General features: G+C 42.7%; 2 protein-coding genes and 1 long non-coding RNA gene across 5 annotated transcripts in view; 1 reads left to right on the top strand and 2 right to left on the bottom strand.

The window, feature by feature from the left end:
• The window catches only part of NETO2 (neuropilin and tolloid like 2), a 31,640-nt gene extending 29,031 nt beyond the window's left edge, over positions 1-2,609 (bottom strand). The window contains exon 1 of the mRNA XM_064386455.1: positions 2,252-2,609. Within this exon, the coding sequence (XP_064242525.1) occupies positions 2,252-2,285 (34 nt within the window). The 5' untranslated portion in view covers positions 2,286-2,609. The remainder of the gene's footprint in view (positions 1-2,251) is intronic.
• The window catches only part of LOC135279248 (uncharacterized), a 135,917-nt gene that overhangs the window by 56,459 nt on the left and 62,189 nt on the right, over positions 1-17,269 (top strand). The gene's annotated exons all lie outside the window — the stretch shown is intronic.
• Positions 7,938-17,269, bottom strand: part of ITFG1 (integrin alpha FG-GAP repeat containing 1) — a 73,114-nt gene continuing 63,782 nt past the window's right edge. Inside the window, exons 15-18 of the mRNA XM_064386454.1 lie at positions 16,077-16,201; positions 15,115-15,197; positions 13,391-13,508; positions 7,938-10,020 (exon numbers count right to left, since the gene is read on the bottom strand). Of these exons, the coding sequence (XP_064242524.1) occupies positions 9,961-10,020; positions 13,391-13,508; positions 15,115-15,197; positions 16,077-16,201 (386 nt within the window). The 3' untranslated portion in view covers positions 7,938-9,960. The remainder of the gene's footprint in view (positions 10,021-13,390; positions 13,509-15,114; positions 15,198-16,076; positions 16,202-17,269) is intronic.

Raw genomic sequence — 17,269 nt, 5'->3', positions numbered from 1 at the left:
GATATTGATAGCTGAGGAAGAACAGATGAATAGCTCTGAACAAGCTTAATATAAGAAATTCCAGCTGCCACAAAGTATGAGGGGCTCTTTTCTGCCCTGGGGTAACAGCCACAAATTAGATTCTTTGTTGATTACAGAAATGTATACATTCATTCCATGTGAAGAACAGAAGAGGTTTCTAAGAAGTATTAAATAAAATATGACTTCTCATGATACACTAAGCTTCATGGTACTTTGCATGTGGTTTAGCGGAACTCCCCCAGTTCTGCACATGAAGCTATTTGCATGGAGGAAAAAAAAAATACTGCCACTGTAGGTAGGGCTTCCATGCAGAATTTAAACTGCAATTTGTAAAATACGGATGGTTACTCTGAATTTTATTCCCAGCAGCTTCCTTCTGGAACTGAATCCATACACCTATCCACAGGAATATACTTTTTTGTTTCTGATTAGGTGTAATAATGGGACTATGTAATGACTTCTATTGAAGCAGAGCTAAAAGGGAGTTTATGATGCTAAGTAATGATAGGTTGTTTCTGTAGTCATGGCAAGGGATGCGTTTAGAATACTAACAGCTTATTGACTAATGGCTTTGTGCAATTTATGGATTATGAAAAATACGAAAAACTTCCTGTAGAGGGACTTTTTACCCGGACACTCGTGTGACTATAAAAAAAATATACAGGTCTGTTCATTGGAAAACCTGTACAGTCAATTTTGCAGCAATCACATATTTTTGAAATGTAATTAAATCAGCGTGTGTATAAAGTATTTAGGTAGCAGATACAACAGTTGTATTTTATGGTGGCTTCTGATATTTAAGTATGTTATTTAAAGGAGGCAGTAGAAAAAAGAATCTAAATACCCTGTCTTCCCCATGTAAGCCATATGTTCCTATGTTATCTAAACTCAGTGGATGTTAACAATATAGAGAGACAGACATTTATTAAGAACAAGTATCTTCTGTCTCCCAGTTATGATGCTAATAAATGAAAAATATTTTTGAAACCCTAAAGACATAAAGTCCTTCATGCCAGGAACATGGGATTTTATGGCCCATGGAAACATTCTGGATTTAAAACAGACTTTTTTACAACTTTGATACTGTGGGAAGACATCAATGTATGCACTAAACAATTCTCCATATACACGAAACAATTCTCCACTCTGCAGTAGTGCCTTGTTGGCTTTAATAATGCATGCAGTCACACCAATATCTCCTAACAGAATAATTTAAAATAATAATCATCATTAAAAAAAACCAAAACCAACAGACTGAAATCCCCATCAAGTCTGCTATTGCTCAAGAAGATACAGAATGCTAGAGATAATCTCTTGAGGCACAAGGTTAAGTGCCACATCAAGATTTCTTTCCTAACAGAAACCCCTCGCCCATTGTCGAGCTGTATAAATAATAGCACAAAGAAATGCTCGGATGAGGAGCCTTGCTCCCTTGTTTACCTCTGAACAGAAATAAGTTAGAAACAAGATTTAAAAGCCTCAAGAAGAAAATCACAGGTAAACACCGGTCAGGGTGTAGCTTGTGACTCGGGTGACTGATTTTATGAAAACCTCACTGAAAACAGACCTTGTTCCCAATAACAAGTGTGCTAAGCTGAACAGTGTGGAGCAGCTCGTCAGGAAAGTCAGGAAAGCAAAGAGTATTTTTACTGTGAAAAGACGAACGTAAGATACCGCCGGTGTGTCTCGGGAATACACGGGTCACCGGGGTACAGTCGCTACCACTGTGACCCACGTTACGGCAGGCTGGGAGCCCGAACCCGAGGTGCTCCTAACGGTGGGATCCCCCAAACCCGAGGTGCGGAGGTGTCCCCGCCACTGGAACCTCCCAAGCCCGAGGTGCCGAGGTGTCTCCGCCGCCCGCCCGCACCAGCGGGACCAAGGGCAGCCCGGGATGGGTGCGAGCCCCCGGCCCGGCCCCGCGCTGGGCTCCGCAGTCGCGGCCCCAGCCGAGCCGCAGCGCTGTGTCTCGCGTGGGGCAGAGCGGGGCCAGAGAGCGGCGGGCAGGGACGCGGGGCCGTGGGGCGGTGCGATGGGGAGGTGCGGAGTGTCGGCTCGGGAAGAGCAGCCCCGGCAGAAGCGGGGCGGCCGCCCCTGCGCCCGCCGCTCCGAAGTTTCCGCCGGCGCAGGGAGGGCGCCGGGGGCAGCGCGGGGCAGCCGAAGGGGCGGCGCCGCCGGGGGTACCGCGGTCCCCGTTCCGGCGGGGCGCCGTGCCGCCCGCGGCTCCTACCTTCCAGCACCGAGCAGAGTTTGTGCAGGGCCATTGTCTCCCGGCGGCGGCGGCGATCAGCGGCGCTCCATGGCCGCGGCGGTGCCCCCCGCGAGGGCGCTGTGCCCGCGGCTACGGCTCGGCCCCCGCCCGCCCGCGGCCATGCCCGGCGCCCCCGCGGGGCGCGCTCAGCCTCCGCCGCCCGAGCGCGGAGCCGCCGCCGCGCTCAGTCCCATGGAGAGCGGGGCGCGGCGGGCTCCGTCGAGGCTGGCCTGCCCCGGGGGGGGCTCCACGCGCGGCGCTCGGAGCGCAGCCCGGCAGCTCCCAGCCCGACTGAAGCGGCTGCTGCTAAATGAAGCTCATTTAAGATGTGAGGGGTGTTTGCCTGGATGAGCTGCTTGTACGCATGTGCCCGCCCCCGACGGAGCCCCGCAAGCAGCCACAGCCGCAGCCAGCGGGGCCGCTGTGCTCCTCCCGCTCGGCCGGGCACCGAGGCGGGGGCGACAGCGCTGGAGCAGCACCCGCTCTCACCCCGTCCCCACGGGGAGCCGGGACCGGCCCCGTTGCAGAGCGCCGCCTCGGTCCCGCACCTCGGCCCCGCCGTGCTTCATGCCCCCGGCCCATCCTGCCCCCGTCTGCCGGGCTTTTCCTGTGTGCGGTGCTGGGTGGCCGGAGAGCGTCCCCCGCGGCGGCGGGGACGAGCCGTGCGGTCCCTCTCCAGCACACGGTGGCTTGGATACGCCTGAATCCCGGCTGCCCGGCTTTGTTTGGGATCTGAGTGGGTCCCCATGGGGTAAAAGGGACACGGTGCTTCCCTTGGTCTTCCGTGGCTCCCCTTTGCCCCCTCGCTGGTGGCAGGGAGCCCGCGCGGCTCCGGCAGTGCGGCGTGCCCAGCCGCCTGCCTGGCTGCAGTGTGCTGCCTGCAGCTCCGGCGCCGGGAAGGGCCCATCACACGCTATTGTGCGGCTGTTGTTTGACAAGAGTGACAGCTAAAATGGAGCTATTACTTTACAAGAAGTTAATAAAAAGGCGCACTTAGCCTGCTGCCTGCCCTGGCTCCCGTCCCTTAGGTTATCCATCACATCGGGTTCGGTTGTGAGGGGAGATGTTACTTCGGGAAAGGGCCCGAAGCGGAGGCAGGTGGCGGTGTCGGGGGAAGGGCAGGGACGGAGAGGCGCTGACCAGCAGATCCCGCCGCGGGGACTCCCGTCCTGCCAGACCCCTCCGAGCTGCCCAGGGAGGTGCGGGAGGGCGAGAGTCGGGCCGTGCCGGACAGCCGGGGAAGGCTGTACTGCCCATAGGCTACGCGTAAAATGATAGCAACACGATAGTCCTTTCGAGATGCTTTCAAATCTCCCGTAAGCAACACGGCTTGAAGAACCGCTGGGCATTTCCCACAGGATGTCTCCTCTCTGGCTCTGCCGATGAGGCGAGGCTGAGATCTTTGCTCAGGCTCCAGGAGTACTGAAGCGCGGAGCTGTTGAGACCTGTGCGTGTTGCAAAGCTCCGCGCAGGGGCAGGAGCGGGGCGGGCGGCCCCGGGCCGGGCCCGCAGGAGCTGCCGCGGCCGTGCCGTGCCCGGGAGCTGCCCCGGGGCCGCTCCCAGGACGGAGGAGGTGGCGCTCCCCGTTCAGGTCCTGCGCAGGTGCCCCGCGCGCAGCTCCGCTCCAGGTGTCCGAGAGCAGGCACTGTGTGGAAGCAATTTGGAACCAACCTACTCGCTAGACCCAACAGATTTTGCAAACTGTAAATTATATGCGTAATTGCCACTTGGGAGTCCGTCTGCTTGAGGAGTAGGGCAGCTCAGTACAGTGTCTAACACGAGTGTGCGAGGTGAAGCTCTGATTTCCTTGTGGTTAGGTGCTGTGTATTTGAATGTTAAATTCTTTCTACAATGTTCAAAGGTCAGCCTATCCTGTTAGAAAAGGTCACTGTCTTGCTTCAGATCATCTGTTAAATATTTCAGGCGCTTCAAGTCAGTGTGATTGTCAGCGAGGTTCAATGGGGAAGTGAGCGGAGAGCAGCGGGAGGGAGCGGCCCCGGGCAGCTGCTCCTCCCAGACCCCCGGCGAGACCTCGCAGCAAAGGTCCTGAGCTTTTCTGGGCATTAAACATCCATTTCAGTGTTGCAAGAAGCTTCATGAAGTATTAAGCTTGATGGTCTGGCAAAATCCCAAGTTACATAATTATATTATTCTACTTACTTGAATTGTCCCTTCAATTTCAAATAGAGATGATACAGTCCTCCTCCAAGCGTAGTTTTTCCATGAATTGTGAAATAGCTGCTATATTCCAGCAGTGGACAGAGCAATTCCTCTGTTCCCCTCTTAACCATGTATTTATTAGCAGTGTGATGAAATGATAACTTCTATAGTGGAAACTCCTATACATAAAGAAGTCCTCAATAGGCGTATCTACTAAACATTTTCTTTACTAAGAAAAATGTTTACTGTAGTAATGCAAGAAAATATCCAAGACTACTGTATCTGGCATCATTCACAATTTTTTATCCTCTCTGCAAGCACATAATTAAAATCTGACTGTGCTGTTGTGCAGATTGTTAGGAAACAGGGGGTTGCCTACTTTTTTATTTTTTTTGGAATTCACAGTAGAGCTGATGGCAAAATTTGACTTGGATATTTTTATTACTCGTGATGATATAAGAAATGAGAACTGGCCTGATTCTTAGATCTTGGGCTGAATTTGCATTCAAGAGAACTATTTGTGGTCAATTGTCTCTCACCAAAGAGACCAGAGAAAACCCTTGTAATGCTGTGTGCTCAGTACAAGTTTGGGCAGTAATTGCACAGACCCAATCTGCTACAGTCAATTTAACTGAAGAGCTCAACTTCTGGTTTGTCCATTAGAAGGTTGAACAGAGCTATTACACACTTGGGAAGTGAACAGCTTTTTCATCCTGTTTTCTTTCCAGGGCTGTGTCAAGCTGTCTGTGTGGGAGAGGCAGGGAGTAGCATCAATTTGTAGATTTGGGGCACATTTTGCCCCTGTTTACTGCTGCTTTCAGAGACAGTTCTCCTGTGGACATCCCTGTTGCTTTGTTTTGCTGGAGTTCTTGTTACAGGTGGTGCTTTCACTGGTGACAGGTCTGAAGAAGCTTTCAGTTCTTGTCTTCTGAGCCTGCAGAGTGCAGGTTTCCAGGGAGGAAAACTCCCTGCCACTGGGTCACGCCAGCAGTAAGCTGCATTTAATTAAACTTAAGTTTGGGAGTCCAGAAAGGTTGAAGACAGCTTTTGGACAGGCAGCTGTGTATTGTTCTGATGCTCTATCCTCATGATTATTTTTGAGTAGCAGCAGTTCAGGGAAGGCAGTGGGACTCATTCTGCTGTAGGTAAACACCTGCATGAGCAGCTGAGGAATGAGTCAGTCACAACAGTGCTCTGCGGCAGCTAAAGGCTTACATTTGAATTATTAGAACTGGGTTTGCCTCCTCCTTAAAACTTCATTTGATTTGCTGTTCTGAGAGAAGTTTAACTTTAATTTATCTAAGATACTTTCTGCTCTTGAGTAGCAAAGTGTACAACCCAAACAGCCTTAGACCAGCAGCTATTTGGACATTGTTTTTAAAAGAGGTTGCAAAAATATAGTTGTCAACAGGGAGTAATTATGAAAGGAGATGAGGAGTTATGTTTTAACTGTGCTGGTACTTGGTTTTGTCAGTACAATTTAGGTGCCTTTGATTAATCCTAATTTAATTATATAATTTCTATAATTAGAAAATTTTAGAAGGTACAAGTGCCTCAGTATTGTATTATAATTGTAATTGTATTACAATATGTAATACATAATCATATATAAATATGCACAGTTGGCTTTGTTATTTACTGCTGAGTAATGAACATTGCAAACTTTTGAATAGTCAGGAAGAAAACTCAGCCTTCAGAAAGCTTACAGTGCACTCCTCTCTTTGGTAGGTAATACAATTAGATCTGACTGTTAGAATATACTTAGAGACTTTTTTGGCTTAGGTTGAAAAATTCATTAATTTCAAAATTAGGTTATAATTGTTATGGATTGTATCATAGATGAGATCACATTTTTCACTGAAGTCAGGAATGAATTATAAAAATAGTGCTGTGTGGCTGGTTATTTTCAAAGTGACAGGGAAGCCAAGATTATCAATGCCTCAACAACTAGATCCTGTTCCCAGAATGGATAGTAGGGTTACTAGAGCAGCATAGCAATGTCAGATTTTACTCCTCTACTGCTCTTGATTTCTTAACATACTTCTTTGAATAAAACATTTGCCCATTCTTATAGAATTAGTACTACACATTTGCAAAATATGAGATTATTTTAAGCATAATTGTATTTTCTAAATTTAAAAAAATCATTTGTTTATTAATACTTTCAAAACAGAGACAGTTAATGCTTCTTTTACACTGTTGATTATAATATAGCAGAAGCTTATGGATTGACATCTCCTGCTCTATTTTGGTATCATTCATTTGAAAGAAGTTCTATATATCCATTACAGTCCATAGGTATCTATTCAATACCAAATATTGGCACAGGCTGGGGATCACCAGGTCAAGAGCAAACCTGCAGAGAAGGACCTAGGGGGGCAGTAAGGGAGGGGGGATTCTGCCCCATTCTGCCCCTCTGCCCTGCTCAGGTGAGAGCCCAGCTGCAGAGCTGCTCCAGCCCCGGGCCCAGCACAGCCAGCAGCTGGAGCTGCTGAGCCAGGCCAGGGGAGGCTCCAGGATGAGCAGGGGATGGAGCAGCTCTGCTGGCAGGAAAGGCTGGCACAGCTGGGATTGTTCACCTGCACAGGAGAAGCTTTGGGCTGAGCTCAGGGTGGCCCTGCAGGGCCTGAAAGGAGCCACAAAGGAATGTGGAGAGAGACACTGAACAAGGGATGGAGGGACAGGATGGGGGAATGGCTTCACACTGGCAGGGAGGAGGTTTAGGGTAGGTGCTAGGAAGAAATTCTTCCCTGTCAGGGGGATGAGTCCTGGGCACGGGTTCCCAGAGAAGCTGTGGCTGCCTCATCCCTGAAAGTGTTCAAGGCCAGGTTGGATGGGGCTTGGAGCAACCTGGGATAGTGGAAAGTGTCCCTGCCCATAGCAGCGGGGCTGGAATTGGATGATCTTTAAAATCCTTTCCAAACCAAAGCAGTCTGTGATTCTGTAGAAGCCCTGAATTGACCAAACTCGGTGCCTTTGTAGTGATTACTTCTCCATTAACTGTAGTAAGTGTTTTTAATGTCTCTGTCTGTTAAGCACTATGGCCTCAGCACAGGAGGAATATCATACTCTATAGAATATGCCTATTAATCTGCAGCAGAAAAGTTGGTTCTTTTGTTGGGGGATTATAGTGCATTAATGATAAATCTGGTAGGAAGATTCAGTCTTAAAGCTTCTCATGGAAAATGAGAACAAAGAAAGATGGTATTTCAACAGCCATCTGTCAGTTGGCCTGTCAACAGTATTTTTATATAGGTGAAATTTCACACCAAGGAAGCTTCCAATAGCATTTCTCACCAGGGCTGTGTTAGAGTGGCTGCAGTTTGAAAATTTATGTAGCTCAAACTATTTCACTTCTCAGTTACTGTGACAATCACCTGGAACTACAACTTTCTAATTGATGCTGCTTTCTTAAACTTCCCAGTAGAAGGGCAACAACCTTACCCAAACATACATTTAATGCTTATAGAATAGAGAACCAAAGTACAACGTAAAACCTCTCATGACAGGTTTAACAGTATTTAATGCCTTAATTCAAAACAGTATGCATAGACTGTGACCATGCTACAAGTACTTAGAACCTGGAGTAAACTTTATTATATTGTATATAGTGATGCAATGATGCACTACTGAGCATGCAAAATACCTCAGAGCAAAAGATACCAAGTTCATTGTTTTGTACAACAGCTTAAATGTCAGCATGAGGTTATTTTATTCCTAATTGCTTTTTCAAAAACAAAAGGAAGCTAATCTATGTGTATTATATTGTGATAGAGGGTTACAGACAACTTTCCTGCCATGGTGCATTATGCATTTAGCATTATTCTCCAACCATCTGAAAAAGACAGGAAAATATATCAACTGTGGATCCTCCTAAACATGAAATCAGTTCTTTCTTTTGTTGGTGGGAGCCAATTCTATCCATGTAGTTTAAAAAGACCAAAAGCATTAAGTATTTATAAAAAAAAATAAATTAGCTTTTCATGAGAGAAATTGAAGGTGTGCATTAAGGAAATATTCTATCCTGGATAAAAACCGTAATGTGATATGAGAGTCTCTTGTGCTGACACGTGATCAGTGCATGTTGGAAACACCCAGTGACAGTTCAGAGCTCAGGACACTGCTGCTCTGCCTCGTGGCTTGGTGCTGCTCTATGGATGGCTCAGTGGTCAGCACTGCCATGGTCACCCAGGCTGTGACTGGCACTGCGGGTGAGCAGCATCAGCCCAGCTTTGGAGCTGTTCCCTCCTGCCCAGGGCTGCCCTGCCAGGCACAGGGAGTGCTCCAGGGAGGTGCCAGCCCCGAGCAGGGCCCCCTGCACACCGAGTGCCTTGACAACCAACACCTTCAGTTTGCTGAGAATGATGTTCTAGTTTAGCAAACAGTATTAGCAGTGCAAATTAACTGATGTAACTGCAGAATTAATAGTGTAAACTCATGTAAAATAAAAGCACGATTATTCTCAGAGATTCTTTCAGGATCCCAAGTACATTGAGCAACCATAACTTTATCACCACTTTAAATATTTAAAGTTGAGCGACACGTCTTCTGTCATTATTACAACCTTATGAAATTTGGGCATAGCAGTGTACATAGAACATGTGCATTGACTATTCTGAGTGTCCTATTATATTCTTAATTTAATCTTTGCATAGCTCATCACTTAGCAATACATTTTAGGGTGTCAATCCTCTATCTCTCCTCAAATATGTTTCTTTTGACTTCTTGAAAAACAAAACCAACCAAAAAATTCCATACCTTTCTTATGTTAAAAAAAATAGTTATTTTCATAATGACATTGTGCCTTTCTAAAACACATGTAGTTATAGTTTAATTATAAAAGCAGTTTATGTAATGCTGATACATTTTTATGATTTTAATTTTTTAATGCGTTGTCTTCTCAGCAGAAGTGGCACACATAAATACTGCATCTATCCCAGGATGACTGAACTCACATTACACTGCAGGTTCCTTTTGGTTCTCTAATTCTTAAGCTCTTTAACTACTGCACATATGGATTTAAACAAAGAAAAATACAGAATACTTTAGGTTAAGCACCATTTAATACAATCAAAACCATTAACGATTAAGTAATCTGAGAAATTGCACAAGTTTAATTTTCAAAAACCAGGTTGTTTTGCAGGAATGAACAAAGGACAAGACCAATCCAAATGATACAAGGTACTCTGCTCGCTGAAATGCTACACTTCATTTACATACCTTTCTATCAAATATTACTAAAGAATTGGTACATAAACAATGGTACATGCAATTGATCCCTTTACTAAGAAAAATAAATTTACAGTTCTGTTAAATAAAGGCCAAACGCTATTATATACAGTCTCTTAACTGAAAGGCCTTGTGAGACATTCAGGTCTAATTTTAATACTTTCCAAATAAATACCAGATAATGCAACATTTACAAATAACACACAAACAGTACTTTCATGGTAATAACTTTAAAAATCAGAATTTAGTCTTTCAATTAAGCAAATGAGTAGCAGCTCCTTCATAAATATTAAGGCATGTCACATAGCATCAAAATGGAACCGATGAGCCTCCTGTCGCTTCTCTCTGTCATCTGCTTTCTGAAAAATAATAATAAAAAACACTTTGTGGAATCTAGAGCAATACTGTTACAGAAATGAGCTGTCAAGTGTCAGAGAATGGTTGATTTTTTTCAAGCCATTTGACAAAAGGCAAAAAGGCTTAGTAAAAGCCCCAACAATTAACTTTTAAATGATGTCAGCTTGAAATAGCAATAATCTACGCAAAATTGGCTTCTGCTGTTAATGCTCTGCTGTTGTAGTATTTACGACCCATTATTTTCTGTTTTTTCTAATAATGCTTTTTAAAAGGAATAATTCAAACCTGAAAACTGTTTCCTGGTATCCATTTTGTCTACATTTTAAATAGAAAATGAAATTACTGTGGACTAACTGTAAATGTAATTTATGTTACACGTATGAAGAATCTCTTTTAAAAAACATTCTGTTAAATAAAACTTTAGAGCAAGACGGCAGCTCAACCAACAACTAACAGCACCAAGTAGGTGAAAAATGTTCTGTGTCTTTTGTTTGCATTATGAAAATGTGAAGTGGGATGCATTTCCCTGCTTATTTATGCAGAACACACACTGACCTGCTGAAAGAGTGAATTGGGTGGTGCTTGGAAAAAAGCAGCATATTTAAATTGTACCTAGAATTCATGTCATGTGTCAAAACATGTCCTCTCCCACGTCTCCTCTCGTGTGCTAAAACACTTAACAGAGGATGGAAGCATTTCTTCAAGATTCTTCAACACACAGTGCAAACTTGTGCTTGTGTCATGACAGACAGTATGTGTAAATCCCAGCATGAGAGAATTTGGCAAGCAGACTGAAATGCTTTTTAGCTTGCAGAGATCCATGTTTTTCTTTTTTGGTTTTTTTTTAAGGAGTAAAATGAAGAAAAGCCTCTCCAGTAGGTGCTGCGTGGGCATTCAGAAGTGTGTCTCAGTTGATAAAAATACACAACAATTGTGGCAGAAATCAGTGCCCGTCTTCTGCCATGAGAGTTCATCGTCTGCATTGGCTCAAGGCCAAAGATTTCCTCATTACACAATGTTTATGTGTGATAGCAACTCCACTGGATTAAATATGGATTTTACTGCATTTTGTAGCAGCAGCAGAGCTGTCAGTGAGGTTTAAGATATATCAGTCTGGCTTTTTTGGCAGGGACTTTATCAGTGTCAGTAGTATTCTGGATGTCAAAAAAGGGGTGGGAAGGAGGGAGTGGCACACTCTTTCCTACACTGAAATGCTTGTCACGTTCCACAAAATTTCACAGTCTCACTTAGAAAACAATTTCCACTCCATTTCTTGTATGCTTCCTGAAAAAATTATTGCTTCATATTTGACAGTAACTGATACTCTGCTGGATCCAGCAAACCCTCTCCAGCAGTATTTCCATCACTGTGCAGTGTTTCCATGACCAGCCTCATGACCCCAAAGCTAGTTCTCAAGAATGAGAATAAGGACTATGGAGGGCTGTAGCAAATGTAGCAAGACTGTATTTGTTGTAAGATGAATGATGGTGTCAATTCTTCCTCAGTTTCTCTTTCATTTGGTGTATCAGAACTAAAATCTAGTAACTTAAATTTCAAAGATTTTTTTTTCTTCAATGCATTCAAAATTTCTAAGGCAAGACAGAGCAACACCTACCCTTAAACCCTACAGTTATTTCAGCACTCCAATACCTGGCTGGCAGATGAGGGTGTAAGAACTACTGTAGACAAAGGGCTCCTGCTACTATTTGTCTGCAGAGGTCAGAGTCCAGGATTTATTTGAACTGCTGAATAAAACACTGCAGCTTACAGACACATACATTCTCTGGGGGAAAGAAAAGATTTTAAGTGCCAGTTCATTTCCCCTTCCTTTCTTTGCTACATGTGCTCCAGAGATCTGCAAGGGACAGGCATTTAGCCAGGAGAGTATTTTTAGGAGAGGATTGCTGAGAGACAGTAAACTGAGAACAAGCTTAAAACCAAGGAACTTTGGAGTTCAACTTTACACATGTCAGTGATGCACAACACAGCCTTGGTGAACATTCTTATCTGTTCAATATCTCAACCACTTCTAAACATTGGGAAGGTAAAAATCTATAGGAAGAATTTAGGAATTAACACGTTTATACAATGGTCTGAAAATACACACAATTTGTCCAAATATTTGTGCCTATTTTCTGCTGCAGAGTTGGAAATGAGTTTACAATATAAGCAATATACTACTTCATTCACACACACCTGGGAATTAAAACTGCTCTAAAAGCACTCACTCTGGGCTGACTCCTTCCTTACACTACCATGCTTGAATTCTTGTATAAAAACTGTTTTGAATGTTGCCATTAAATCTCCATTTCTCCAGATGGAATTATACATAGGTAATCCTTCCCCAGCTCAAAGTCCAAGTACCTCTTCTGCTATTCTTGTTTGCTAAAGATACATTGGAGAGAGAATTAAATGCAGGCAGTGCCCAGCCCTGAGCTACAAGTGAGCAGTGCTTTGCTGGTACAGCAGGACATGCTAATGACAGCCATCACAAACTTTGTATTTCTTTGCTTTGTGTGTCTAATTCCCAGCTTTATTATTAGTTGGAGACTTTATTTTACATTTTGAAGAGTGAAGACTGACAGACAACTAACATTTAAATATGAAGCATGCGCAAACTTGTCTGAATGTTTAACAAGGTCATTTTATTTCCACCATCACAAAAACAAACACTTATACCATGTCAGAATATGCAGTAATTTTATCTGACAGCTAAGATTATGGTTTGGGTATGTAGTAACATTTATTGGCAACTCTGCCAGTTGGGTATGATTGTGAACTGAGCATAGTTAAGAAAAATGGGAATGCATTTCTTTTGTGACATGGAAGGTCCCTTTCAAAAGGCTTCTTCAAATCAATGGATTTCTATACCCTGCATGTGTAATTCAGACCCACAGAGCAAAGCAGCCAATACGCAGGATTGACTCCCTATATGTTCCTGAATGCTAATGTCAGTGCAACCAGCAAAGAGGGTTACACAGAAAAGACTTTCTCCTTGTTTTCAGATTGCCAGCAGAACTCAAGGTAAGTTAACTGAGTTTATGTTCCCTTTTCCAAAACAGTTCTCCTTAAAACTACAAAATGGAAAGCGCAGATATGAAACAAAGATGGCTGATTTAAATTGGAAATAACAGCTTAATGGAAAAAAGGAAATGAAGAGCAACATGGACAAGCTTAAGTGTCTTAGAGCTTAAGTAAAAATAATGCCAATTTTTAAACTTGTGGTAAACATTGAATTAATAATAACACCTTTTGCGACAATCAGTCTGTGTCAGAAGTTATTATACTGTAGAAAAATGTAAAAAACCCCAATGTACAGATCTGTAAAATATTAGGGAGTGTTGAATAAAATATTCTAGTAAATTAGCTTACCTTTTCTTGCCAATGTAATATGCCAATTATTGCCAGGATGAAAACACAGACACCAATTAAGGCTATAGCTGTTAGCAGTACAATGTTACTTGGGGTCAAATACAGCTTGGCACTCCAGCTATACAAAAGAAGAAAATCCAAGGAAACATTAATACCCTTCATTAAGAAGCAGAAAACAGATTTTACTTACAAAGATGAAAAGAACCTGTTTGGTTAAGACAGGTGACAACCTGATCTACAGAAATGAGCAGCTCTATTTAGAGAGTGAGGCTTAATGATGTTTACTTGGAAATATATGGCTTAATATAATTATTTTTCAGCAATACCATGTCTAAGTACAGCTTCTGCTTAACTTTTCATGAATGCTATGGATATCCTCAGGGAATTAGCTTTTTCTCATTAGGAGATTTATCTCCTGCCCTTGCCTAGGACGAAGCAAAATGCATTAGGAAACCTTTCACAGGAATGCCTGGGGACACAGAGCAGCAGGGGCAAATAACCCTGGACAATTTTTCTACAACATGAGAAGCTCCTCTAGGACAGGCTCACGGGTCCAGTTCTCTTTTTCTGAAGTTTACCCAGGGACAACTGCAGTTCTAAACATAAGCAGTTGATTATAGCTGAAGATCAACAAAACTAAACACTTTAGGGCTGCTGGAAGACATCTCTCAGATCATGTGAGGGGAACCATGCCCAGGGAACCCCCTTTTTGTACTACAGGTTTCCTATCACGGGAAAGCTGTAAGCAGCAGGCTCTGTGTTGAGCCCTATCAGGAAATCACATACCTATGTTAAAAAATATATAAATTAAGAAGCTTTTGTTATGAAATTGGATTTCTTCTGGGGATTCCATCCTCTGCTATTCTACAATGTCCCTAAGGCCACTTTATATGAAGGCAAAAATAGTTTAAGGATACTATAACAGAAATTGTTTTGCATAACACATACCTTTAAATACCTCAAGACTGTAACTAAATTTTCATCTGGCAGATGTTATTTCTGTGGTTGTTAATTAGCAACTCAAGCAGCACATCACTTCTCCACTGTTATTTGTTCTCTAGTAAAATTAACTGCTGAACTGATGTCAGAATCATTTCTGCATGATAAATGCAACTGACCTCACTGGTAGATCAAGCGGCAAAATGCAGCTGGAATATTTGACTAATGTTTTCTCTAATAGCAAAAAGAGAAACATGCTCTCTTTCTGGGAGAAACATTTTAATTGCAAAGTGAATTCTATGATCAAGCTCTCGTGCAACCAACCCATTCACCTTTACTTAAAGGCAAACATTAATTCCTGTAGCAACAGCTACTGTATTCAGAAGGGCTGAAGCAAAGCTTTTCTATGGAACCAGACAGAAATTGCATGTTTGGTGAAACAAAAATGCTTAATTCAAGCATTACCATGTTTATAATTTGTCACTGAGGATGTTGTTAAATCTAGCAAGTATGTTATTATTTACAGGAGTGGAGCTGGTAATACATTTTGATTGTTTGTCTGAGCCGGTAATAGGGTTTTTTTTAATAGATTGTTTATGGGCACCATCTGAGAGGTGTGTAAATACCTGAGCAGCATTTTCAGCTCCAGCTCAGCACTGACCCCCTGCCCTTGCTCTTCAGTAACTTTCTGTATAAATAACTATTTCTAAACCTACACATAATGCCTAATTTACACTGTGTATTAATGTAATTTTGGGAAGTGCAAATCCAAATGATGACATTACCTTCGAGGAACATTATGAGGATAGGGAATGACTATAAGCTGGGAGTTTGGTATGATAGCTGTCCATTCTTGTTTTCTTATGGACTGAAAGAAAAACAAAGGCTGTGTCAATTCCTAGCAAACCAACATACTTACAAGCAAAGAAATTCTCTGTTGAAACATATGAAAGGAGAAATAAAAACATTGTGGGTTTAAAAAAAAACCACTTTAAGTATAAGTGATTAATCCCTCTATCTTTGTATAAACCTGTTACTCTGAAAGCTCCAAAATGCTTAGAAACCCACCTCCCAAAGTAAAAAGCAATATAACTATTGCTGACATAAAACACAGCACCTGTTTTAAAATACAAAGCAACAACATAATAGGGAAAGAAGAAAAGAACTAATTCTACAAAGGAGGCTGGCAAAACAATTATTCAAAACAATTATCCAACTTATGACCCATTTGAGTACCTCACTTTTCAAAGTAGTACCATCAGATCTTTAGAGACTGAAAATGGTAAGGACCCCACTTTTATGTTTCAAGTGAAGATTAGAGAATCACAGCAATCTCCCCCCACCATGACAGTGCCCATGGTTTATCACCAAGGCAGAAGGGATTACATGAGCCCCAGCCCAGCCAGAGCAACTCTGGGAAAGCCCTGCAGCTACTGCAGGCCACAATAACTGGACCCTCAGACCTAATACCCATCTGCCCTACAAACAAGCATGAATACCAGTGCTAACATTTATAGACAGTTTCAGTCATCTTTTAGTTTTATTTTGGCTTCAGAGCTTGTACACCCCTCAAAAAACTGGGCACAATGGTTCTTTTGGGCAAACCTTTCTGTATGCAAAATTACTTCTTTGATATTCTTACTTCAGAAAACGAAAAAGAAGTGTCCCAGCAGTATTTCCACCCAAAGCCTCTTAGGAAAGGTAGCACCATAAACAAGTACCTTGACAATCTTAAGTGCCAACCAACCTTTTCTCCTAAGGGCCGAGGGATGCCAACGTACAAGTGGTCGAGGAAGTTGGCGCTGCGGCCCAAGCCCAGCACGTTGTAGGGCAGCTGCAGAGCGTAATGTGCTGACTGGCTGAGCTGGCCAGCTGCAAGGAGAGCAGGAAGGAAGCCCAAGTAGGTATTTTAGGGGGAAAAAAACTCCAATCAATCAATCAATCAATCAATCAATCATTCAATCAAGCAACCCCCAAACTACCAACTTGCTACACAAGTACACATTCCCCAGTCAGCAATAAAAATGTTTAAAAATTTTCACCAATTGCGTGATTATTTAATTCTTAAATTCCCACATTTCCAAACTATCTGTGAGTACTCACTTGGAGAAGAGCTTAAATACTCGACATATTTAGGTAAGACAATTGTTTTGAGTACCATTTCTATGTTAACTCAAATCTCCATTATTTGCTACAAGCTGAGAAGAAATCAACTATCTGCATGTATTTTTATATGATTAGTGCCAAGTTTATTGCCCACTGATTTACAAGATTAGACTCAACATGTGAAGGTTCACTTTAATTCTTGTCAGTATTGAACTGTAATTACTACTGTCACAAAATTAGCTAAGTAAATTCTCATGAACAAATTTTCAAAGAATAAATTAATTTAGTGAAAATAGGAGTGAAATGGTTGCAAGTTAATAACAATTACAGCAGAAACTGTAGATGGAAAACAAGATTCTTGGTTTCCTGGAAAAGGTAGTGGGGAAACAGACAAGTGTTGCAGTTATCAACAAGTTCACTAGCATCCATTTCCAAAGTATCCAGGTATTCTATTTAAATTAAAAAACAATTAAAATCTTCTAATAATTTCATTTCTGGCCAACAGATTCAGACCTAGTGTGGGTTCTTTGTCCTCTTAGCAAGGAGCTGCTCCCACAGCAGGAACAGTATCGGCACCTCAGAAGCACCACAGTGAATTCAACCTTCACCAGATTAAACAGGAATGAGTGCAAGGGACACTTGACAAGCACAAATGGGTTTCTGTGACCAACAGAAACAGCTTTTCACAAGAATGTGATTTACTCAGTATTTTTAGAGCATCAGATTTCTCTCAGGTTTGATCCCTAATACATTATGCCTGAAACCGGAATTATAAATTAAACAACAAAATACAACAGAATGTGAATTAAAGAACAGTAATCCATATTTTGTAAT

This window comes from Passer domesticus, chromosome 12, assembly GCF_036417665.1.
Source record: "Passer domesticus isolate bPasDom1 chromosome 12, bPasDom1.hap1, whole genome shotgun sequence".
In the NCBI taxonomy this organism is placed as follows: domain Eukaryota; kingdom Metazoa; phylum Chordata; class Aves; order Passeriformes; family Passeridae; genus Passer; species Passer domesticus.
Note: the sequence above shows the minus strand (reverse complement) of the source record. Positions and strands in the feature narration are given on the sequence as shown.